General features: G+C 42.7%; 1 protein-coding gene across 2 annotated transcripts in view; it reads right to left on the bottom strand.

Moving 5' to 3' along the window:
- Nucleotides 1–24763, bottom strand: part of ccdc102a (coiled-coil domain containing 102A) — a 124062-nt gene that overhangs the window by 36771 nt on the left and 62528 nt on the right. For both annotated transcript variants that reach the window (XM_080730817.1, XM_080730818.1), the window contains 4 exons: nt 14302–14567; nt 12769–12877; nt 8037–8153; nt 5213–5422 (listed from right to left, as the gene is read on the bottom strand). In XM_080730817.1, the coding sequence (XP_080586943.1) occupies nt 5213–5422; nt 8037–8153; nt 12769–12877; nt 14302–14567 (702 nt within the window). The remainder of the gene's footprint in view (nt 1–5212; nt 5423–8036; nt 8154–12768; nt 12878–14301; nt 14568–24763) is intronic.

Raw genomic sequence — 24763 nt, 5'->3', positions numbered from 1 at the left:
CATCCTCAAACGTCACGTTCTCATGAAACACACTAGGCACGACACAAAGTTAACTAGAAGCAGTGCTCTTCCGAGCACAGGTCTCCACCAGGCCACACAAATTGCCCTGTTATAGCGCCACCATGAGGCTGATTTGAGAAATTTGAAGTGGCATTTCTTCCTCTACCTAGTGGGAACGTGCACGCCCAATCTTTTACATATTATTAAAACATAATAGATTGCACACTGTGTTCATGATTTGAGGCATTTTGTTCAAAACGGAGCAATCCTGCAAACTTTGGAAGCCAATTGTAGCCAATCAGGATGGAATATGGAAAATCGGACCTATCCATGATGATCACATGACTGTAGAGATACTGTCTACCGATTTGTAGGATTTTTGGACAAAATCTGTATGTGTTTTGCAAACATCGGCCTCATGGTGGCGCTAGAACAGGGCCATTTGAAAAATGTGGGGCAGAGGTTCTGAATTGTCATCCAGGGAGTGTGCTCAGTTTGGCAGCGATCGGCCAACGGCGCCGGAGATTAGCTGTACACAAACTCGGAGGACGGACGGACGCACGGACGGACGGACAGGTGCGAAAACATACTCTCCCCCTACCTTCGGCTGGTGGAGACAACAACGTTGTACAGTACGTCGCGATTGAACAGTGCAGCTGAAAATAACATGAAATAACCATGGTTACCACACCACACCACACACAATCTGACTTACAACTCTCATATAGTAGACAACATCCATTTTTTCCTGAATGTTAATTTCTCTTATTAAAATCCACAGTCCGCTCTGTCTCTATTGCCATGGTAACTGTGCTTAGTGTACTCCCATTAACCGTAACATCTATGGGCACGCACAAAGACGCACGCACGCACGCACACACGCACACACGCACACACACACACACACACACAGGCATGTGCACATATAAACACGAAAGGGGGCTTGAGCCCCTGCCCTTTTACCCGTCTGTAAAGAGTGCCCTCTCCAGACCATGAATGCAGCTTTTACTGTAGTGAAAGAAATGCAATATGCCCCCCTTTCCATGCCATACCTGAAGGCAGCGTTCAAGAGAATTGCCTTTTCCAAACTCTCCTGAACTTGAATGCAGTGTCTTATGTTGAAAGAATTGTCCTTTCTGTGTAGAGATCTATGCTGTATTTACTTGATTATGCATACAGTAGTTCAGTGTGGTATCAAGCTCCAAAAATAGCCGACCTCAAAGCTCACAACGCGTCGCAGCGCTTGGAGGTCTGCTATTTTCGATATTTTCACCAACAGGCCCGTTTTTAGAAATGTCAGCCCCTGCGTGTGTGCACGTGCCTGCACACACACACACACACACACACAGCGCACACAAAAACACGTCAAGTCGCCCGCCCTTCACCTAACCTCTACCCTGATTTCTCGCAGTGCTTTCCCCCCCCCCCCTCTTCCGTCACACCATTCTCTCTCTCTCTCCCGCTCCCCTCTCTCAGCGCTCGGTCCTCCTGACCAGGGGCGTCACACCAAATTCTGGGCCCTGGGTACAAGGATTCACTGCGGGCCCCCCATGAATGTTAACTATTGAAAAATAGCAGATATACAAGCTCACAGCGCGGCACCGAGTGCCGCGCTGCGAGCTTGTATATCTGCTATTTTTGGAAAAATCGTGACAATGTGTGCAAGAAACCTATGTCAAGGACCCCCAAGATGATATGTATTTGGCCACGGACCCCGATCTCCAAATATTTAGTTCCAGGGACCCCCCAGAAGCAAAATTTGAGTTCGAAATGTTCGCTTAAAAAATACATATATTCAAAGATTTTCACATTTTCACAACTTTAAAAAAAATAGCAGATCTACAAGCTCGCAGCGCGGCACTCGGTGCCGCGCTGTGAGCTTGTATATCTGCTATTTTTCAATAGATAAAGTTATTAGGGCCCCTCCACCTCCTTGGGCCCCAGTAACTCAGTCCCACTTTCCTACCCCTTGTGTGACGCCCCTGCTCCTGTCTGGCATCACGGCCAGAAAGACTTTCAATAAGCCTCACACACTCCTCATCCCAGCCAGCCTCTTTCATCTTCCTCCTCTGTCCTCCTCCTCCTCCTCCTCCTCCTCCTCCTCCTCTCTCCCAGGCAATGAAGGAACTCTTTCTGATGTCTTCTCTTTTCAAACACTGTCAAAAGTCATTATTCTCTCCTCTCTTCCCCCCCCCCCCTATTCATTTCGCTCTAACTCCATCCCTCTCGCCCTCAAACCTACCCAGCCCTTCACTGTGTGTGTGTGTGTGTGTGTGTGTGTGTGTGTGTGTGTGTGTGTGTGTGTGTGTGTGCGCGCGTGCACATATGTGCGTGTGTGACTGAGACTAACAGAGGCATTACATAAACCTGAGAGCCTCATAAATAACCCTGTGGGACAGGTGGTAATAGGGCCACTTGCAGTGACAGGACAGACAGGTGCACAAACACACACACACACACACATGCGCGCGTGCACACACACACACACACACACACGCGCACACGCACACGCACACACACACACACACACACACACACACACACACACACACACACACACACACACACACACACACACACACACGTGCATGGCCGTGCCTCCAGCCTGCCACTATGCCACTAACTGGCAGACTAGAGGCTATCATGCTGATGGATTCACACAAGAGACACACTCATGGGTCTCTCACTCGCTTAGCGCACATGCACACACACGCATGCACGCACGCGCGCACACACGCACGCACACACACGCACGCACGCACGCACACACACAGCGGGCCCTTAATGGAAAAAGTCCAGAGAGAAGCCCTTACTCAGACAGGCAAAAACGTCATTTCACAGCAACTAATCCCAGATGTTACTGCACGCATCAGCGGAGATCATTGATACCGGTGTGTGTGTGTGTGTGTGTGTGTGTGTGTGTGTGTGTGTGTGTGTGTGTGTGTGTGTGTGTGTGTGTGTACAGTCCAAAGACCCATATGGAGATATACTGTACAGCAATAAACATTATTAACATTACAAAAAAATATTGATATTTGTTTGGGCTGGACAGCAACAGCGGGTCTCTGACTGCCTGACTGAGTCTGATTGATAAAGTTACATGGTGTGTCAGCTGGCTGAACCCAAAGCCATTTGCAGAGCAGTTGTCCCACCAGGCTATGGGATGTTGTCCCTCCGGGTGCTAATTTTGACAGTACATTGTAATTTAGTTTCAGTCATAGAAACTTAAATTAGTTTTAGTCATATTTTACTCATCTGAAATGTTTTAGTTGTAGTCTAGTTTTAGTCGACTAAATATCATAAGATGTTAGTCGACTAAAACTGCAGTTGATTTAGTTGACTGAAATGCATTTTGGCGGTGTCTTGATGGCGTCGTAATGCCAGATTTTACATTTGCTTGCACTTCCGAAATAGCCGATCTACAAAATAGCTGCTTTTTTAGCGCTAGTTTCAGAGCGCAACACCCGAGGGCAACCAAACATAAAATTACTTCTACATTTTAGTCTAGTTTTTATTTGTTGACGAAATTGTCAGTATATTTAGACTTAAGCCCTTTGCACACAGGACAGTTAAGTTTTTTCCGTTTGCTGCATGAATAAAACGCATTGGATTTGGTGTGCAAGGCTGTGCGGAATCGGCGCTGCAGATCCCAAAAGGAGTCATAAAAGGAGTGATGAGTTTTTTACCGCATGCGACAAGACGCACAAATCGAACTGGGTTCGATCGAGAAAAAAACGCACGGCCGCAGCCACTCGTCGCACGGCTAATTCGGATCCGGTGTGCATGAGGTCGTAGAGAATCATTGTTTTATTTTTAAAAAATGAAATTGTCCGTTTTATCCGTGCGGATAAACGCGCCTGTGTGCAAAGGGCTTTAGTCATTATAACCAATTTAGTGCCATTCCCGAGAATACTTGTGAAAAGTACTCGAGTACCCAGAGTGCCGATCCCGAGTATACTCGTGAAAAGTAATATATTACTGTAACGGCGGTTACCGTCGCTGATTTCTCATCATCACGGATCCACGAGCACAAAATAGTAATCCCAGCAGTCGGGGAATCTCATCTTTAATGTCCATTATCTCCAAACAACACTTTCAAGTGGGAGGATGGCAATAGATGATCGCTAATAAAACACATGTTGAAAAGCTCCGTTCCGCCATTACACAACACCATGTGGACGACGAGCGTCATGACGTCATGACGCGATGACGTCAGACCGTAAGTGTTAACGCTATGGACTTCTGGCCTTCAAAATAAGAGACAGGCCGTTAATGGGGCCAGCGAGAGGCACTCTGGACATTTTAATCCGTTAATCTCTGGGGCACAGAATGGTTAGTTTTCGTCTAGTGTTTTCGTCGGTGAAAGAAAGGCAGTCGACGAACATTTTTTTGCCATAGTTTTCGTCAACGACATCAACACTACCTCCAAGGTTATGAAGCCCTGTACGGGCCCCAAAACCCGGGCCACAACCCGACAACGGTCTGCAATTCATCAAAAACCTTACCTGAAACCCAACACCAAATCAATTTGATCTCGGCCTGACACTGAGGGAAGCCTGATTTACCCCATTTAGACCTGGATAGCATCTGTGTCACTTTCGATTCTAACCACTTTAACCATTTCTTTGGCTATTCAAAAATAGCAGAAATACAAGCTCATGGCACGGCACCAGGTGCCGCGCTATGAGCTTGTAGATCTGCTATTTTTGAAAAATCATGAAGATGTGAGCGAATCTTTGGATATATATACTGTATTTATTTTTATTTGCAACTCAAATCTTTGCTTCTGGGGGTCCCTGGAACAACATCTTTTCAGATGGGGTTCTGCGGCCAAATACATATAATTTTGGGGTCCTTGACATGAAAAGGTTTGAGAACCATTGATATAGCAACATAGGTTTTACAGAAAACTGTTTAGAAGACATTTGCAGAATTGGCCTTAGGTCTTGATGGGGTATTTTTACCACTACAGTTACACGCTTGTAGATCTGCTATTTTCAGCATATATATTAAAAATATATTTAATATATATATTAAATACATATATTTAAAAATAAATATATGGGCGAAATTGAACTTGTGATCGCAAAAGGCAACAATGTGGGTGCTATATCACCCATATCGTTGCCTTTTGCGATACTGATAGTGCGCATGGTCATACCAAGATAACGATACGATAACGGTATATTGTGCTGCACAAACGGGAACCCACCTTGTTCCTCTCAAACAGCTCCGTCTGGATGGCTTTGAGGTCGGTGTCGAGGGCGGAGGCGGCCTGCCGCCGCCTCTTGGCCAGCTGCTCCTCCAGGTCCTCGGCCTGGGCCTTTAGCTTCTTGTTGTCTCTCTCCAGGCCCAGCTTCTCCGTCTCCAGACGCTCCCTGCGGCCCCACTCTGCCGCGTTCTCCACCTGCAGCCGCTCCATCTGCCACCAGAGAGAGAGAGAGGTGGTGGAGGGGGACATCCCAGTAGTTCGTTTTTTGCCTCAAGCCATCAGTCTTGTGAACTCTCTTGTGAAGCTTGAAGTATCCCCAACATTTCTCCTATATGCAGCAAGAATCGTGTTGTGCAATATCATTGTCTCTTTGTGAACTGACTGTGCTTTTATTTATTAATGGTGTTTTTAGTTTTAATATTGTAGTATGTTAACATTCTTTTAACTAGGAGTAGTTCCAGATCACAGTCAGCCAGTGAAACAAAAATGTGTTGATTTATGCATTTCATGTATATGTTGAAAGACAATAATAGCTGTCTATCTATGTGTACTTACATGTTTTACTTAAGTAAAACTCCGCCGCCAGTTTGGTAAAAGTACACATATGAGCGTCCATTATAAAATGAATTAGTTTGATAGATTTTCTATAACATCGCAAAGGTAAGCTGCTTTTTGCTGGCACCAGCCCCAATAAATAAATAATAACATCTGGCAGTAGAACTGTTAATGACAACAATAATAATAATGTGTTGTCAAAAAACCCCGAGGCACACCGGGACCTTTGCGTGACGCACAAAGTTTGAGAAGCGCTGGTGTAAACGATTCACATATTCAGCCCTCACTACTCTCTCCACAAACGAAAGACCCACTAATCCTGAAGAGATGCCCTCTTGTCTTTCATCAGCATTATGCCAATCCCATCTGTTTCCCTCTGTTCCCTCCAGGGCAGGAAATTCACGGCGGCCACGGCCGTCGTTGCCCCTCTCTTTGGCCGTGTGCCCCTCGAAAAATTACATGCCCAAACGGCCACAGTGGCCGTGGTGCCCGGTGCCCACAGCAGTCCATTAACTGCTTTTTACCGTTTTTCCCTCTTCGCGATTTTTCAGTCATTACGGTAACAGCAGTGCATGGTTGGTTGAGCTGCTCACATGACCAGTAGTAGATTCCATTTACGCTCGTAGTAGCAGTCGCCGCATAGTGGAGCCACCGACACAGTGTTTATACAACACAAAAACATCACCGGGCTAAACGGGAGTTACATCTAACGCAGCCTGTTGAATAAATCCGAATGTGCGAACGAATGCCTTCCTTCAAACGGAGCTCTGCTGAGCTCAGGACAACAACCAAAATGCAGTCCATCTCTCTTGGGAACCAAAAGCTATTCTTTCCCCAAGAGGCTGAGCTGTCAGAAAGTAGCCTACATTATTGTTGAGAAAGGATCACTTACTTCACTCCGCGAACGGGAGGGAGGAGTTTGTGTGCGTGTGTGCGTGCGTGCACAACACATGGCCAGTCGTGGAAAAGTACTCAAATGTTTTACTTAAGTAAAAGTATCAATAGCCCACTGCAATGTAGAAATACTCCGGTTGCAAGTAAAAGTCCTCAAATTCAAAATATACTTGAGAAAAAGTACAAAAGTATTGGTATCAAAATGTACTTAAAGTACCAAAATTAAAAGTACAAAATGTTTGAAAATAGCAGATCTACAAGCTCACAACGCTTAGTTATGCGACACATCTTGAGCTTGTAGATCTGCTATTTTTTCTACAAGCTTGGTTATTTTCAAATAGCCTAAATAGGGCTAAAGTGGTTCATGTATGTTTAATAATATTATAATTTATATATGCAAATTAACTGGTAACTAAAGGTTTCAAATAATTGTAGGCGAGTAAAAGTACAATATTTGGATCTGAGATGTAGTGGAGTAGAATTAAGTGTTAGAAATACTCAAAATTACAATAAACAATTAAGTACAATACTTAAGTAAATGCACTTAGTTACTTTACACCACTGCACATGGCAAAACAGAAATAAACAGGTTCTTGATATTTATTTAATTGAAAAGTATTACATTAAATCTTAACGTTTAAGCTAAATTAATTATGATGTGGACTTAAAATCATTGTTTTAATGATGGCCTTCCTGCCCTGGCACTTGGCCTTTGTCCCCTCAAAAATGTGACAACACTAAAGGCCAATTGGCCTTGCCCCTAAACTGACGAAATTCCAGGCCTGGTTCCCTCCAACCCTCTCCCTCTCAGGGGCGTCACAAGGGGGTTAGTGGGACTGAGTTACTAGGGCCCAAGGTGTAGGGGCCTTAATTATGTTATACTATAGCTATTGAAAAATAGCAGATATACAAGCTCACAGCGCGCTGCGAGCTTGTAGATAAGCTATTTTTCAAAAGTCGTGAAAATGTGTGCAAATCTTTGAATATATGTATATATAATATATAAGAGAACATTTGTAACTCAAATATTTGCTTCTGGGGGGTCCATGGAACTAAATATTTTTAGATGGGGGTACATGGCCAAATGCATATAATTTTGGAGGTCCTTCACATGAAAAGGTTTGAGCACCACTGACATAGAAACATAGGTTTTTCAAAAAAGAAAACTACAGATCTACAAGCTCGCAGCGCGGCACTCGGTGCCCCGCTGTGAGCTTGTACATCTGCTATTTTTCAATATTTAAAGCACACAATAATGCGTTCCCAGTCTAAATGGGTTAAACCCCCTCCCCCTATGAAGAACATTCATGAGGGGGCCCGCAGTGAATCCCTGTACCCAGGGCCCAGGATTTGGTGGGACGCCCCTGCTCCTCACCTCAGCCCGTAGTTCAGCCAGTTTCTTGTCCATGCTGGTGCGCGCCCCCAGCTCATCCTCCAGGTCTTCAGACATGCGCCCCAACTCGTCCTGGTGCACCTCCTTCAGCATGTTCAACTGAGAAGAGGACAAGGACACAAGCACGCACACACACGCACGCACGCACACAGGCAGAGAGGAAGAAGTGATTATAGTTTTATATCTGCTGATACACATTGCCAATCAAAACTGTATTGGCTGCGGTCTAAATAAAATCTGTGGTTGCACATAATTGGGGATGGAAAAGGGAACCTTCCAATAACTAGGCTATACAAATTGTTGTATATCCTATGCTCCTACCCCTCCACATGATCTCAAACGTACCTCCTTTAAAATTTTGTTTTTAGTCTATTAACTAGATCAGTGGTTCTCAAATAGAGTAACAAAGTTTGATGTAATTTACACATCCTACCTGGTTCATGTTTTTTCCCCCCATTCTGAATGCCCATAGACTTTTTTGATATCGTGTCATATAAGAACTGTGTTTCCAAACAAATTATCTCAGCGGTTTGACTCATAATATGGATATGAAGAATCAACTGATGGTGAGAAAACGCTAATGTTACTGCTGCCGAATTAGTTACATTTTCACCAGAAACAGACTGTATGAAAAATAATACAGAGCCACCTCCCCGACAATATCGCGGAGACCGTTTATTATTGGACCACAATGCTTACGGTATATGAGATGATTTTAAGATGACTCAATGTTATTCTCCATCGAGAAATTACTTCCGCGAACCGGGGGATGAGCGAGTGACATCATGACTTTGTTACTCTATGGGTGTACATGTACCCCTAGGGGTGAGCAGAGGTACTACAGGGGGTACGTGAGAGAAAGTGGAAGATGGAAAAACCTGACACAGTTTAGAGTAAATGTGCTCACGATGCTCTCATTTCAAGTATTTCGCTCACTTTTCTTATTTGTTATTGTTATATTCTTCAATGTATTCTTCAAAAGGCGGGTTATTACTTTTCAGGATTCAAATTCTTGTGAGGGCATGAATCTGCTAAATAAAAGGTAAACAACATTTTAGATATAAGGTTTCTGATTGGCAGCAACGATATGCTAGATATATTTTTCTAAGCAAGATGTTGTAGTCGAGTAGAGGGGTTGCTTTGATCCAGAAATCAGGAAAAGGGGGTACTGAAGCCAAAAGAGTTTGAGAACCACTGAACTAGCTCATTAGTAACTATCTCCATAAGCTCTGAACCCCTATATTTGTGTGACAAATGGCAATGATAGTGGTGAGCTTGTATAGAGCTGCCATTTACGATATTATCGCGATAATCAAAATCCATTATCCTGGGGCGGAACATTTGCGTTGCGACGCGTTGTGAGCTTGTAGATCGGCTATTTTATGGCAAAGACATTTGATAGCGAGTGGAAAAAAAGAGCTTGTAGATCGGCTATTTTTCGGCTATTTTTTGGCAAAAACATTTGATAGCGAGTGGAAAAAAAGACTGTATCAAGTACGTATATTATAAGTACCTTTTTACCAATTATAGAGGGTTTAAGTGGTACCGGATATGCAACTAGGCAAATAAAAGGTAAATTGAACCCAGTGCAAGACAGTGGACGATATCACGATAAATTAAATCTCCACGATACCATTACTGTGATTGTTTTTTATCACGATAACCGACAATATCGCTTATCGTCCCATCCGTAATATATATATATATATATATATATATATATATATATATAATTTTCAAATAGCTGTCCAAAATAGCGATGCCAGCTTTAAAACGGTTAAGCCCAAAAATTCGGCCTATCTTGAAACACTAGACGTCCTCTGGGTGAGGTTTTAGCGTGCGTGTCGTGTCCCCTACCTGCCTCTGACACTACAGATAACGTGACCGACCCAATCTGCCTCCCAGATCTGCCTCTCCCCCACCTTGCTCTTATCGTTTCATCGCTGCGTGTCTGTTCCGTCCACCCCAGACTCTCATCTAACTCTCAAGGGTCTGTCCTTTCATCGACATCACTCTGTTCCTGCTTTATCTCCCACATGGCTATCATCGCCCTCTATATGCGTCTTGTCTCATATCTCCTATCTCCATGTGCCCTCTCCTCCTCTCCTCTCCTCCTCTCCTGTCCCTCCCATCGTTTCATTATGCTGAGTTCAGCTCGCTGAGGATGATGATCAGAGCCGTTCCCTTCACCCTTGTTCTCTGAAGGCTTTCGCTGCCCCCTCGTGGTGAAACTCTGCCAACACACCACCACACCAATGAAATGAATGAAAATTGAGGTTGTGTGTGAGTGTATTTTGTGTGTGTGTGTGTATTTTGTGTGTGTGTATCTTGTGTGTGTGTGTGTGTGTGTGTGTGTGTGTGTGTGTGTGTGTGTGTGTGTGTGTCTCGAGATGGCAGCACAAGAGGGAGCACAAGAAAAAAAGCACCTCTGGGATTTGTATTGTATGTGTTTTGTTCTGTTCTGTGTGTGTGTGTGTGTGTGTGTGTGTGTGTGTGTGTGTGTGTGTGTGTGTGTGTGTGTGTGTGTGTGTGTGTGTGTGTGTGTGTGTGTGTGTGTGTGTGTGTGTGTGTGTGTGTGTGAGAGAGACTGACTGTCTGGGTAAAGTGTGCATAATAGAGTATGTATCTGTATACAGTACATCGTTGTGCAAGGGTTCACAATGTGCAATTCAGATATACCTTTGTTTGCACATCATTGCAACGAGGCATCTCTACCCAATATCAGTAAGAAACATGTATGCGAAAGAAGCATGGATACCCTGAGCCAGTAGCCTGGCCAGCCAGCCTCATGCTGTGCATTCACTCACTCGTTCCTTCCCACAATATAAGTCTGGACTTTGGGCTATAGGCAGCTTGAAAAGTGGGCGGGAGTACTTGCCTTGACAGACAGACTCCTCTAACCAATCAGCTAGCAAAACATCTCTCAGCCAGTCGGAGGAGCGGCAAACAAACACGTCTTTTCGGCCGATGAACTCTGCTAGCGCATACTCGTGTTCCTTTTTAATTGTTGTGATTAATTCCAACTCTGAAATAACTTCACTTATTGCTTGTTTTATTGTTTCAGCGTTAACTGTTACACCATCCACACATCAGTCAGACCAATCAGGGGAAGCTTTTCACTTGTTGTGCGGACAGTAGTTGAAACGCAGTCACTGATTGGCCCCGATCAGAAAATGATCGGGGCCAACTTCTCATACTCTGCGCCTATCTGCCAGACCTCATACTGTGGGAAGGAGGAATGAGTGAACGCAGTATGAGGGATGGCCCGCCAGGCTACTGAGTCAGGTCTGTCTGAAGTTGACTAACTTCTATACCAGGGGTCTTCAACGTTTTCAGGCCAAGGACCCCTTACCTTAGAGAGAGATGAAGCAGGGACCCCCAGATTCCATATAGTTCCATCGTTTGACAGCACAATCGTCCCGTGTATTTTGGATTCATGTCAATTTGTGTTACCAACTCTCCATCATTTAGCTGGAGGCCACCTGGTTGAAATTTGTATCTTTACTTGTATCTTTACTATCTTTTTTTTTTTTTTTTTTCAATTGTATCTTTACTTGTATTTATTTGTATTCAGCTTTGCAATATTATGCTGCTCTTTTGCTTTAATGTGACAATTGGTTCTGCAGGAAGTACAATGTCCCCGCTGTGTCATACAGTAAGTGCATGTGACAATAAAACTGGAAAAGAAAAAAAAAAGAAAAGGACTGAATAATTCTGTTGGCATGTCTCTAACTGTCTTGTGTACCTGATAGCTGCATAAGAGCCAGCTAACAAAACAACGATTGTACAAAAGTCTATTGTGTTCATTGCTACTATGATCAAAGCTGTGCTTTGGTTCCTGTAAAGTTCAGAAGAGAGAAAAAAAAGGCTGCAAACTCTAGCAGAAACTAAATATTGCAGTGGACCCGAAAAAAAAGCGGGAGCTAGGAATTAACCCTTTACCTGGCAGAGTTAAAACATTGTCTATTGTCACTGCAAGCATTCAAAGGGTTTTTCACAAACCTTTGAAAAATGATAGACTTTTTTTGTGTTAAAAACAAAAACAAAACATATTGCCAGTGTTGGGAAAGTTCACTTTCAAAATGAACTAGATCAAGTTCAAGTTCAACACTTCTAAAATGACCTAGTTCATTCCATAGTTCATAATTCTACATTTTGAACTAAAGTTCATGGTTCCCCAAAATAAAACTAACTTAGTTATTTTTTGTTCTTTTTTTTAACCATAATATTTTTATACTTTTGGCTATTCAAATGTATTTTTTTAGACATTGCTGCAAGCTATTACTTGTCAAAATGATTGACACAGCCCATGAACCACACACAGCAACTATTTCATTCAACTTAACATTGAAGTGCCCACAATATTTAGGTGCCCACTAGTGCCCAGTCTTCCTGCATTGTGAAGCCACAGGTTTCTAAACGCCGCGCGCCGCACGTTCATGGACGTCAGAATGAACGCGTTCGACAATAGCGTTCATCAAGCGGAAACGGAGAACGTTCAGTTCACGTTCGCACAAAATATCAACGCGTTCGTGAACGATCGTTCATTGAACGCGTTCGGGTACAACACTGCATATTGATTTAGCAAAGTATAGATACAGTATATAGAAGTATAGTATACATCTGATACAAATCCAGATGGTTTTGGTGTGGAAGTCTATCATTGAGTGTGCAAACCTGCAACCCGTCAAGAGTCTCTGGACTCTGATCTCACCTGTTTGAGTGCTTCCTGTTTGTTCTTGTTGAGCTCGTCATATTTGACCTTCCACTGGCTGAGCTCAGCCTCCAGCCTCTCGATGCTCTTACTCAGAGCGTGTTTGTCCCTTCAGGAAGAACAAAGGGAGAGAAAGGAGAAAGAAGAGAGCATGAGGCAACAAAGGCAGCAAAGCTTTTTTTTTTTTTTACCCCCCTCCCTTTTCATTATATAATAGTTTAGCTTTAAAGCAAGGCTAGTCCTCAAGGGAGTCCCTCCTGACCAGGGGGCGCCACACCACACACCGGCCGTGCCAGAAATCAATAGCAGGTCACTGGTCGACTTGTTCTTTGTGGTGGCGGTCTGAAAGTCATTCCTCCATGGACAGTAATAATGGATGAACTGAAAAAAGAAAAGCTGTTCTCCACCTTGTTTTGCAGTTTCAGAGGAGCGATTGTATTGAAAGACGTTAAACAGGCTTCTGCTCAAGGTTTCGTATTGTTAAAGGGGAGTATGGCCTTCACCCGCTCTATGTGTGAAGTGTCTTGAGAGAATCTGTTGTTGTTGTTGTGAAGATTGATTGATTGATTGAAATTGGATGTCAAGTGATGCATGAATACTTGCTGCAGCGAACGAACAACGCTAGACAATGACGGATAACATAATAAATAAACTGAATATTGCACAAGAAATAAATAAAAAAGAAAAAGAAAATATTGTTTGATCCGAGGTGAAATATGGCTTTTTATAAACTAAGTCAGTGCAGTGCGTCCCTTGATGGCATTGTAATGCCTGATTTACACTTGGTTGCATAATGAAAATAGCTGATCTACAAGCTCACAATTCATCGCGGTGTGACACGTTGTGACGCGTTATGAGCTTGTAGATCTGCTATTTTCAGAGCGCAACCAAACATAAAATGACTTGTCTTTTAGTTCTACTGGATCTCTTCTGCACTAGTCCCTCCCTAACATTTTACTCTAGTTTTTATTTGTTGACGAAAATGTCAATACATTTAGTATCAGTTTTAGTCATCATAGCTTGTTTTTTTTAAGCGGTGAAAGCCGCTTCCAAGGAGTGGCTTTGTGTGTCCCATGTGTGTCCCCCACGTCCATATATGGTCAATTGGTCATTTCAGTCCAGAATGAACAGGTTTTATCTGTCCGTAAATGTGTGTCCCATGTGTGTCCCCCACGTCCATATATGGTCATTTCAGTCCAGAATGAACAGGTTTTATCTGTCCCGTACGTCCAGAATATGTGTGTAGTGTCTGTCCCGGTCTGATGACTGGATGATTAAAAATGTCCAATGAGACCATACTTTGAGGATTGGTCAAGCTTCACATGACAATTCGGCCCTCCAGATAATTCTGAAGCTCTAGAACACATACCGCTTCACTTCGAACCGAATATACAGAGTTCATAGCTCTAGAACACATAGAATAAAAGTTCACCGCTTTACTTCGAACCGAGTCAGTGGAAAAAGGTAGTCAATGATAAACGTTTTGCATCATAGTTTTAGCCGACACACTCAACACTGCTGCTTCTCTCTTACTCTCTCTCCTTCAGCAGGACTTTCTGGGACTCGTCCAGGCGGAGCTGGATGGCGTTGAGCTTGCTGCAGTCCTCCTCGCCGGCGGCGATCTCCTCCCACAGGTGGTGCCTGCTGCTGCGGTCCTGGCGGCACAGGCCCCCCACCGAGGAGGAGCGCAGGCTCGCCGTGCTCACGCTGGCGCTGCGGCAGCCGTCCCAGCTCTCCGACGCCTCGCCACCGCTGCCCGGGCCTCTGGAGCGCAACACCGACTCTAAGAGCTCCAAGTCCTGGAGGAGGAGGGGGGGGGGGGGGGGGGGGAGGGAGGGGGTGGTGGTGGGTGGGAGGAAGACAATGTTACAATGTGCACGTTTTGAAGTTAATCAGGTTTTAAATTGAGTACTTCTTTTTGCTTGAATTAAAAGCTGACCTAGTCATGTATTTGCTGGGTTGGTTCCATGACCCCAGTTAAAATGACCTCAAAGTAGCGAGGACCATATTTTCACAAAACACATATGGTGATTGAAACGAGACTTTAAACTAGCGACAAGAACCATACAGTATTTATGACAATGTTTATTAAGGCAAGAAAGAGTCCTATGGAGAACATGTTGCGTTTGGTACCAGAACAGTGCAACTAGTGGCCAATCGTAGGAACACTTAGTTAGTTCTGTGTTTGCTTCATGTTAAATCAGGAGAACTGGCCCCCTGGTCGGGACTCAAAACCTTGCGTCATGGTGGCAGTCAGATATCTACTAGGTTGAAGAATTGTGTGCAGCTACAGCAACATTAGATTGGCTAAGCAGTTACATGAGCCAACAAAAAATAAATAAATCACACCCAGTGTGAAGTGAGCGGTGCTATTTATGAGTTCATTTCATTAACCGTCCCGCAATTAAAGCTTGGCCAACGTGGGATGGGGCGGAACATACTGTACATACGTCCAAACAGACAAAGACAGATGTAGGAGCGGTTAGCAGCACCGCTCAAAAATGCTTTCACTGGTCAAATGTCCATTTTTAAACATACCGTTTTTAAACTGGCTTCGCTGAAAATTGTTGTTTATGTTTACTGGTGTGTGCCTTTTGTTTATGCTAATAGCAGGCTTTTAGCATAGGTACTCTAAGGCAGTGGTTCTCAATCTTTTTTGGCTGCAGTACCCCTTTTTCACTGCTTTCCGAAGCAGTGTACTACAGCAACATTTACATCAAAAGTCCAGTTCTAATATAGGGGTGGGCGATATGGTGATAATTATCGATGAGTCTCCACGATATGCCTTTTCAGAGGTATCGTATATATCGTGATACAATTGAGGGAGCCTTGTAAAAAATCCTGTTTAAGCGTTAATACAGAGATTCATTGCAGAATTCAATTTAAACCTGCATTTTGGTCTAAATCAGTAGTTATCCAACTTTAAAATGTCACAGTCTCCAAATACTGTCAGAGTTACATACTTGTAAAGTTCAATTTAGACCTCCCAAAAGGAACCCAGAGTCTAGTTTTTGTCAAGTAACTTGAAAAATAACCATAAAAACCAACGTGAAAAAGAATTGTGATAAAATCATGTATCGTGATATAGCTTGGGAAAATATCGTGATATTGTATTTTTCCGTATCGCCCACCCCTATTCCAATACCAATACGTTCAAAATAAAACGGCAAATAAACACTGCAATTCTATTCAATAATAGTTACTCTAGTCAAGTAATTGATGTAATTTGCTTTAGAGATGCACAGATAAGCAGGTTCACACCATCTCTGTCAAAGTTTTATCATTAACCATAACAGTAAAATACATATTCCCATTTTCTAGTTTTTCCTCATTTACCCCATGCAGTACCCCCGCGTACCCCTAGGGGTACACGTACCACCATTTGAGAAACCCGGCTCTAGTGTACGTACCCTAGGGGACACGGGGTGAACATGCAAACTCCACACATAATTTATTTCTTAAATTATTAAAAACAATTAACTGTTAAATGAATTATCATCAATACATGCTACACTGGTTTGGGTCGCGACATGCATAGATCCATATTTCTCAGTCCACACTAAAAGGATTTGCGCACCCCTATGCAAGTAGTAAGGGAAAGTTAGCCTCATGCTGGACCAATCTGGGAATTAAATCATTTCCAATATCTTTCTTCACAAATGTGTTCATAAAGGTGTCTACTATCACCTCTGAACATTCTCAATCACAACTCCCCCTGGAAACGTTGTGGGAGCCAATCAAAGTTGGGGGTATCCCGAGGGCCTGGGATTAAAGGGGGACATTTTTTAATATTGTCAATATGAGCGTATGAGGTGTGTAATTAGGGTATTTTGGGCCTGCTGAATCCATTCCAACCATTAGTTATCAGTACAAATGACTCCTTGGCCATAAAATAGGCCATGCTTACTTTTGTATGTCCATGAGACATATAATATTTGCAATAAAAAAAAGGTTGGAGTAGGGTTTGAATTCATGAAAACTATTCAAGATCAGGTGGGTAAGCACACATCCTGACACACAGGATAACATGATGCAATCTGACAAGGAACACTCAAACACAGGGTTTAAAACATAGGGACTAACAGGACACAGGTGAACTCGAATGACATGATTGGCTAAGCCTTAGCCAATTAGGCCTATTTTATGGCCAAGGAGTCATTTTAACTGATAATGAATGGTTGGAATGGATTCAGCAGCCCAAAAATACCCTAATTACACACCTCATACGCTCATATTGGCCATTTTTTATTTTTTTCCCCTTTAATCCCAGGCTCAGGGTATCCCGATACCCCCAACTTTAATTGGCTCCCACAACGTTTCCAGAGGGAGTTGCGATTGAGAAAGTTCAGAGGTGATCGTAGACCCCTTTATGAACACATTTGTGAAGAAAGATATTGGAAATGATTTAGTTCCCAGATTGGTCCAGCATGAGGCTAACTTTCCCTTACTAAAGAGGGAAGGCCACCGTTATAATACAACAAGAACGTTGTCATCTGGAATGGATGCTTTGCAGGTAAGGCGGGTTCTCTCACAGGAGCTCACTGACAGTTGCCTGCTCTGTCTCTCTGCTGGGCTGTATAACATTTACCTTCCAAACAATTCACGAGTCCCTCAATGAAACTGCAGGAGGGATAAAGGCTTTCTTTCTGCCTCATCAGTCGCAACAGCCCCGAACACCTTTTAAACAGTCCACATGGGGCCCAGAATGAAGATCCCAGGCCTTGTGGCAGGGACGTGCAGAGAATGTTAGAGAGGCAGGGGCTGAAATTTCTAAAAGGGCCTTTTGGTGGAAACATCGAAAATAGCAGACCTCCAAGCTCACAACGCGTCGCGCTGCGAAGCGCTGTGAGCTTGGAGGTCAGCTATTTTCGGTGCTTGATACCACACTGAAAGTCAAGTCAATACTGGAGATGTGGCGTAACGCCATGGATTTCTACATGCCTTCAGGTATGGCATGGAAAGAGGACATTTGCATTTCTTTCACCACAGTAAAAACTGCATTCATGGTCTGGAGAGGGCACTTTTTTACAGACGGATAAAGGGGCAGGGGCACAAGCCCCCTTTGATGTCTATGTGTGCGCGTGCCTGCCTTGTGGAGAAGCTATCAAAAGCCACAGTAACTTCTCTAGAAGTGCTTTTCTCTATTCTCTCTCTCTATTCCCCATCTTCCTCCCTGCCAGGGTCTCTTATCAAAGGTTTGGCCCGCGGACGCATGCAGGGGCTCTGCCAAAAAAAATGCATCCTGTGAGAGGAGAAAGCCGCAGCACCGTGGGTGGGTGGGTTCCCATGATGAAACACTTGCACGTCCCATCAGGGCCGTCACAAGGGGTAGGAAAGTGGGACTGAGTTACCAGGGCCCAAGGTGGAGGGGCCTTAATTATTGTATACTTTAGCTATTGAAAAAGCAGATATACAAGCTCACAGCGCGCTGCGAGCTTGTATATCTGCTATTTTTTTAAAGTCGTGAAAATGTGTGCAAATCTTTGAATATGTATTTTTTAAGCAAACATTTGTAACTCAAATTTTGCTTCTGGGGGGTCCCTGGAGCTAAATATTTTGAGATGGGGTTCCGTCACCCCGTGGCCAAATACATACCATTTTGGGGGTCCTTCACATGAAAAGGTTTGAGCTCCACTGACATCGAAACATAGGTTTTTCAAAAAAAAACTCAGAAGGATTTGAAATATTCAAAGATTTTCAAGATTTTTCAAAAATAGCAGATCTACAAGCTCGCAGCGCGGCACTCGGTGCCGCGCTGTGAGCTTGTATATCTGCTATTTTTCAATAGTTAAAGCACAGGGGGTCCCGCAGTGAATCCTTGTACCCAGGGCCCAGAATTTGGTGTGACGCCCCTGCATGTCCCATTGTTGTCCAACAATAATGATCTCATGGTAAACAGCCTTGGAGATGAATTGGGAGAGACATCTCTCATGTCTCTCTCCTCCTGTCATCTCAGGAGAGACATGTCGGAAAACCTTAAATGACTTTGCAGATATCTGTCTCTATCAATGCTGACAGCAAGAGAAACAGCTTTGCTTCTCTGCATATGGGTTTTCCTTAGATGAACTTATAGCTCAGTCAGCAAAGAGCTGCTACGTGTACTGTGCCAAGATAAAGATGGTGTCAAGATATACTTTTAGCTTTTTGACTAACTTCACAGCTTATGTGTTCCTAGAAATTAGTGGCAGATTATAGAGAGGACTGAGGAAGTCAAAGGTCCTGTATAGATCAAAGACTTGATTTAAATGAATGACCGACAATGTTTGTTGATGGTGTGTTACCTGGGATATTAACAAAATCAAAAGCCCCAGCTCAATAGAAAGTTTAGTAAATGTTACAGTAAATTGCTTGATTGATTGCCTTATTAATTTCTATAGCTTACAGACAAAGCATAGCATGAATTTTAAATAAAGTAAAATATAATCAAAACTGTCAGATCTAAAATGTGCGTAATAGATGGCCAAATTATATAATAGCCTTTCCAACTTATCCAATTAGACCTGAGGGCCAGATTCTACAAATGTATTCTAAATAAACAGTTTTCTGAAAAAAACGTATATTTCTATATTTCTCAAACTTTTTTTTAAAATCAAGGACCCTCAGAATTATATGTATTTGACCGCAGACCCCCATCTCAAAATATTTTGTTCCAGCGACCCCCCCATCTCAAAATATGATGTTCCGGGGTCCACCCAGAAGCAAAGATTTGAGTTAAAATGTTTGCTTTAAAAGAATATGTATTCAAATATTTGCAAAAATGTCCAAGATTTTTCAAAAATAGCAGACCATTATTTTATACTTTTTCTATTCAAAAATAGCAGATGCTATTTTTGAATAGCAAAAGTATCAAATAATGGTTAAAGTGACACAGATGCGTTCCAGGTCTGAAAAGTTGAATACATTTAACAGTTAATAGATGTATTGATTGTTTGCCTTATTAATTTCTACAATGCTTATTATAGCATCCATTTAAAATGAATTCAATACAATCAAAACTGTCAGATCTAAAATGTGCATAATAGATTATCAAATTATAGCCTTTCCAACTTAAGCAGCACCAGCAACATTGTCTTTTCAAATCATTAAAAAAGATGTACTGGATATCAAACTAGCCTCTACTACTAAGTCCTCAGTCAAACTCATTCACTTTTGGAGTATGCCAAAAACGGGTTAGTGTACATTACGACAACCTTGGCGACATCATAAGAAAAAGCATTTAAGCTCATTAAAGTAATTATAATCATCCATGGATGAAAGGGACAACAGTGCGACAGCCTGCTGTCTAATCTGGGAGTGCTAAGGCAGTCAGCATGCTGATCTGATAGATTGAGTGTCCTTTGGCCAAAAACGCTGCGTCAAAGATTGGAAACGTATCAATGTTGCCTCTCCCTGTCTGTCACCGCCTAAAATCAGTGGTGGAAAAAGTAAAAGAAATACTTCTGTAAAAGTCCAGTGATTTTGTTGAGTAGTACAAAAAGTATGGGCAACTGGCATCAAAATATACTTAAAGTACCAACAGTAAAAGTACTCATCAAGCAGCATGTCCCATATTTCACAAGTTCGTCATTAAAAAATAAATTGCAGATCTACAAGCAACAAATATCAGTATACTGTAGTAGGATTGAAGTGGTAACAGTTAATGTATGTTTTGTAATAATATAAAAAAATCTTCAAAGTAACCAGTAACTAAAGTTTTCAATGAATTGCAGTGGAATAAAAAAAAGTACAATATTTGTCTCTGAGATGAAGTAAAAGTATTGAAAATTGGAAATGACTCCAGTACAGTCAAAATACCTCAAAATTGTACATAAGTACATGTACTTAGTTACTTTCCACCGCTGCCTGTAACCTTGGTCAAACACTGTAATATGCGGACAAAACCTAATTTGAGGAACAGCTGTTAATTAAAATGGGGTCAATACAAAGTCATTCTATGGCAGAATTCAATCGGGCAGTCGACATATTAATCTAACACACTGAGAGTGTGGTCTTATTTTCCGTGACTAATTAATGGTGATTACAATGTTTATATTAATGACAATGATATGGAATTATTTTATACTTTAGCTATTGAAAAATAGCAGATATACAAGCTCACAACGAGCCGCAAGCATGTAGATCTGCTATTTTTGAAAAATCATGTTGTTGTTTTTTTGTGTGCAAATCTTTGAATATATTTCTTTCGAAGCAAACATTTGTAACTCAAATCTCTATTTTTAGATGGGGGTCCGCAGCCAAATATGTGTTATTTTGGGGGTCCTTGATATAAAAAAGTTTGAGAACCACTGATTTAGAAGAAGGATTTAGAAGACATTCATAGAATCGGGTCAAAAATATTCAAAGACTTTTGACACATTTTCAAGATCTTTCAATAGATAAAGCATAAAATAATGCTGTAAAGTGGTTCAAATCTAACAAGGCACAGTTTTGCGTTCCTGGTCTAGATGGGTTAACGACACATACCAGCAGGAAGGTTAATCTAGATCAGTGTTTCTCAAACCTTTTCATGCCAAGGACCCTCAAATGGATACAACATTTAGCCGGCAGACTCCCATTTGAAAAGATATGACAGGGACCCCCATAAGAGAAGATCTTTTTTACGGCCATAGCAGTGATTCTCAACTATTTTAATTTCAAGGATCGTCATTTTGTTAAGCATAAGTTTACATTGTAAAATGATTAGTTTGAACCCAAATTAACCATTGGGTTCATTTGGTTCCATTTGTACACTCTCTGAGTTACATACCTGCACGTGTCCATTTGGTTAATACTAACTATCAATCATTTGGCTGGGGGCCCCCTGGAACCCACTCAAAGACCCCTGGGGGTCCCCGGACCCCACTTCGAGAACCACTGAACTAGATTACAAACCCCGAGCACCCTCACAGAACAGCATACTGTATTTAGTCTCCATTAATTACACTTTCAGAAATGGGAGAACAAGTTTGTTTTTTCCCAAACCTTTCGCATACCTGCCCACAACATTATTAACTTGACATGCGTGCCAATGACCCTTCACAGCAAGGGAGGTTAAGGTACATTTATTGACTGCTTTAACCAGTGAAAAATAGTAGATATACAAGCTCACAGCACGGCACCGAGTGTAGATCTGCTATTTTTGAAAAAGTCATGAAAATGTTGCAAATCTTTGAATATATGTATTTTCAAAGCGAACGGTTGTAACTCAAATCTTGCTTCTGGGTGGTCCCTGGAACTAAATATTTTGAGATGCGGGTCCGTGGCCAAATAAATATCAGTTTCACATGAAAAGGTTTGAGAACCACTGAGTAGTCTCTCAAGAACAGACTAACTGAGCTCCAGTTAATTGAAAAGGACCTTTTCTTTGACGATGGCTGGCCAGATTGCTGACATAGAAACATAGGGTTTTTCAAAAAATCTTAGAAGGATTCAAAAGACACTTATGGAATCGGGTCAAAATTCAAATTTTCACGATTTTTCAAAAATAGCAGATCTACAAGCTCGCAGCGCGGCACTCGGTGCCGCGCTGTGAGCTTGTATATCTGCTATTTTTCAATAGTTAAAGCATAAAATATTGCGTCATAATGTGTTCAGGCCTAAATGGGTTAAATATGGGTGCCTGGTCAGGTAATTATAACTGTTTGCGTTCAGAGGGCCTTGAAGCTACCATATAAAGCGGAATCACAGACTGGAAGAAAAAAAAAACAGATGTCGTCATTCTAAGGATTCCCCAGCAGGGGGACCCAGCATGAAATATATGGTGTCTAACGGATCAGATAAAGCATAGCCAGCCACATGTGGAAGTACTCAGCATGTCTCTTTGTGTGTGTGATTGAGAGAGAGAGAGAGAGAGAGGGGGAGAGAGGGAGAGAGAGTCAGTCGAGAGAGAGAGAGAGAGAGAGAGAGAGAGAGTGACTGAATGAGTGACAGAGAGAGAAAAAGGGAGAGAGAACAAGGACAATGGAGTGAGGCAGGAAATGGTACAATACCGTAGAATGCATTTGTGTGAACATTTGCCCCTGCAAGAGACCACCTCTACTGGATATAACCAGCATGCTCTAATTCAAGTGTGTGTGTGTGTGTGTGTGTGTGTGTGTGTGTGTGTGTGTGTGTGTGTGTGTGTGTGTGCGTGCGTGCGTGCGTGCGTGCGTGCGTGCGTGCGTGCGTGCGTGCGTGCGTGCGTGCGTGCGTGCGTGCGTGCGTGCGTGCGCGCATGAGAGCGAGCGTACGGTATGTGTGTGTGAACCTGTGGGTTACCATGGAAACCCAGTCTGAACTGACTGAAGGTCAAGCCTGATAGACAATGACGCCGATCTGTGTTCGCTGCAGTCTGAACGCAACCTCCTCATTATGAGGTTAGTGTGTGTGTGTGTGTGTGTGTGTGTGTGTGTGTGTGTGTGTGTGTGTGTGTGTGTGTGTGTGTGTGTGTGTGTGTGTGTGTGTGTGTGTGTGTGTGCGCGTGCGTGCGCGTGCGTCCATCTGCACCCTTCCCTCAACAGGCATACGTGTACATGTACCGTAATTGTTCCCGTGTGTGCACGCGCGCGCGCGCTTGTGTGTGTGCTGAAACAGTTATGCAGAATGCTCCCTTGCCAAGAAATACAAGGAGGCACGCCCTTCCTAAAAACAGACACTGGTGCTGGTTAGGGTTCTGGTCAGCGGAGGCAGTTGGGACCAGAACTCTGGCGGGAACAGCGGGTCAACCGATTGGACGGTTAGAAGCAGTAAAATCCACAGTGTTCATTTAAATGTGAGGGTGCCAGTACCACTACACTGTAAAATCCACAGTGATAATGTGAGAGATGGTTAAATGTGCAGACTCTCAAGAGATGCAAATGACTACTACTACTACTGCTGCTACTACTTAGCCTCGTAAACCACCCCCTTCGAACTACTATTACTCTAGGTTTAGGTTTAGGTTTTTTATTTGCACATTTTTAAAACATCAAACATATAATTTTCCAAACAACTCACTCACGCTCTAACGCTCTAACGCTCACGCTTATCTACGTTTATCTATTCACTCGCTTCAGCAACTGATCCCAAAGTTCACATGGTATTGGCCATTAGCATTATACCAACGGTGACGGAGCCCGAATTTCATTTCTCCCAAATTAAAGCTGTTTATTAGCGTTTTCTACTGTCTGTTGCCAGGGTTACGGTCTGTTCCTCCAGGCCATGGGATCTGGAGCCCCACACACACACACACACAGCTGACAGCTCCCTCTCTCACAGTTAGGAATGTGCATTCTCTCAGGAATGCTCTCTCTCTCTCTCTCTCTCTCTCTCTCACGCGCTTTCACCAGGTGCGTTTGATGTGTGTCTCATCTTCCAACGGGTAAATAAATATACACTCCTCCATGAGCTGCTCCTTACATTATGATGCTCTCACGCACGCACCAGTTACAGGAACTTTCCCCACAACCCACACTCTGCACATATTTTGGAGCACACATCTTTGAACGGGTAAGGTCTAGTATGAAATAAAACAAAGAATCAAACACAAAAATAATACATTATAAAGAAATAAACAAGTACAAAATCAAAACAAGATGTGCCGGAGAGGCCAAAAAAACCCCAAAGGGCTTGTCGAGTGGCCTTCCTAAAAGCTATCCTTCAAGCTTAGAAGAATCATGTTTATAAATAAGAATAAGAGATAATAATAATAATAATAAGTATAGCTATATAGATATTCTGCATTTAGTCGTCTACTATAAAGACTACTATTATCCGTAACACTTAAGTAGGAGATAAATAAATAGGAATGGTACATATACCGTACTGTATAACATACACCCAACATATCGATATCCACTTACAACCAACCACATCCCTCACTTACAACCAGTGGCTAACCACTTTAATAAAAACTTTGTTAGTTGTCTCTTGAAAGAGCAAGGGCTCGTACAATCTCTTATATGTTGTGGCAAGCAATTCCAAAAATGAGGACCTCTGTATTTTATGGAAAATTGAGCAGTTGTTGTCCTAAAGAAATCAGGATGCAGATCATTGGCTG

The sequence above is a fragment of the Nannobrachium achirus genome, assembly GCF_963921795.1.
Source record: "Nannobrachium achirus genome assembly, chromosome: 7".
NCBI lineage: Eukaryota > Metazoa > Chordata > Actinopteri > Myctophiformes > Myctophidae > Nannobrachium > Nannobrachium achirus.
Note: the sequence above shows the minus strand (reverse complement) of the source record. Positions and strands in the feature narration are given on the sequence as shown.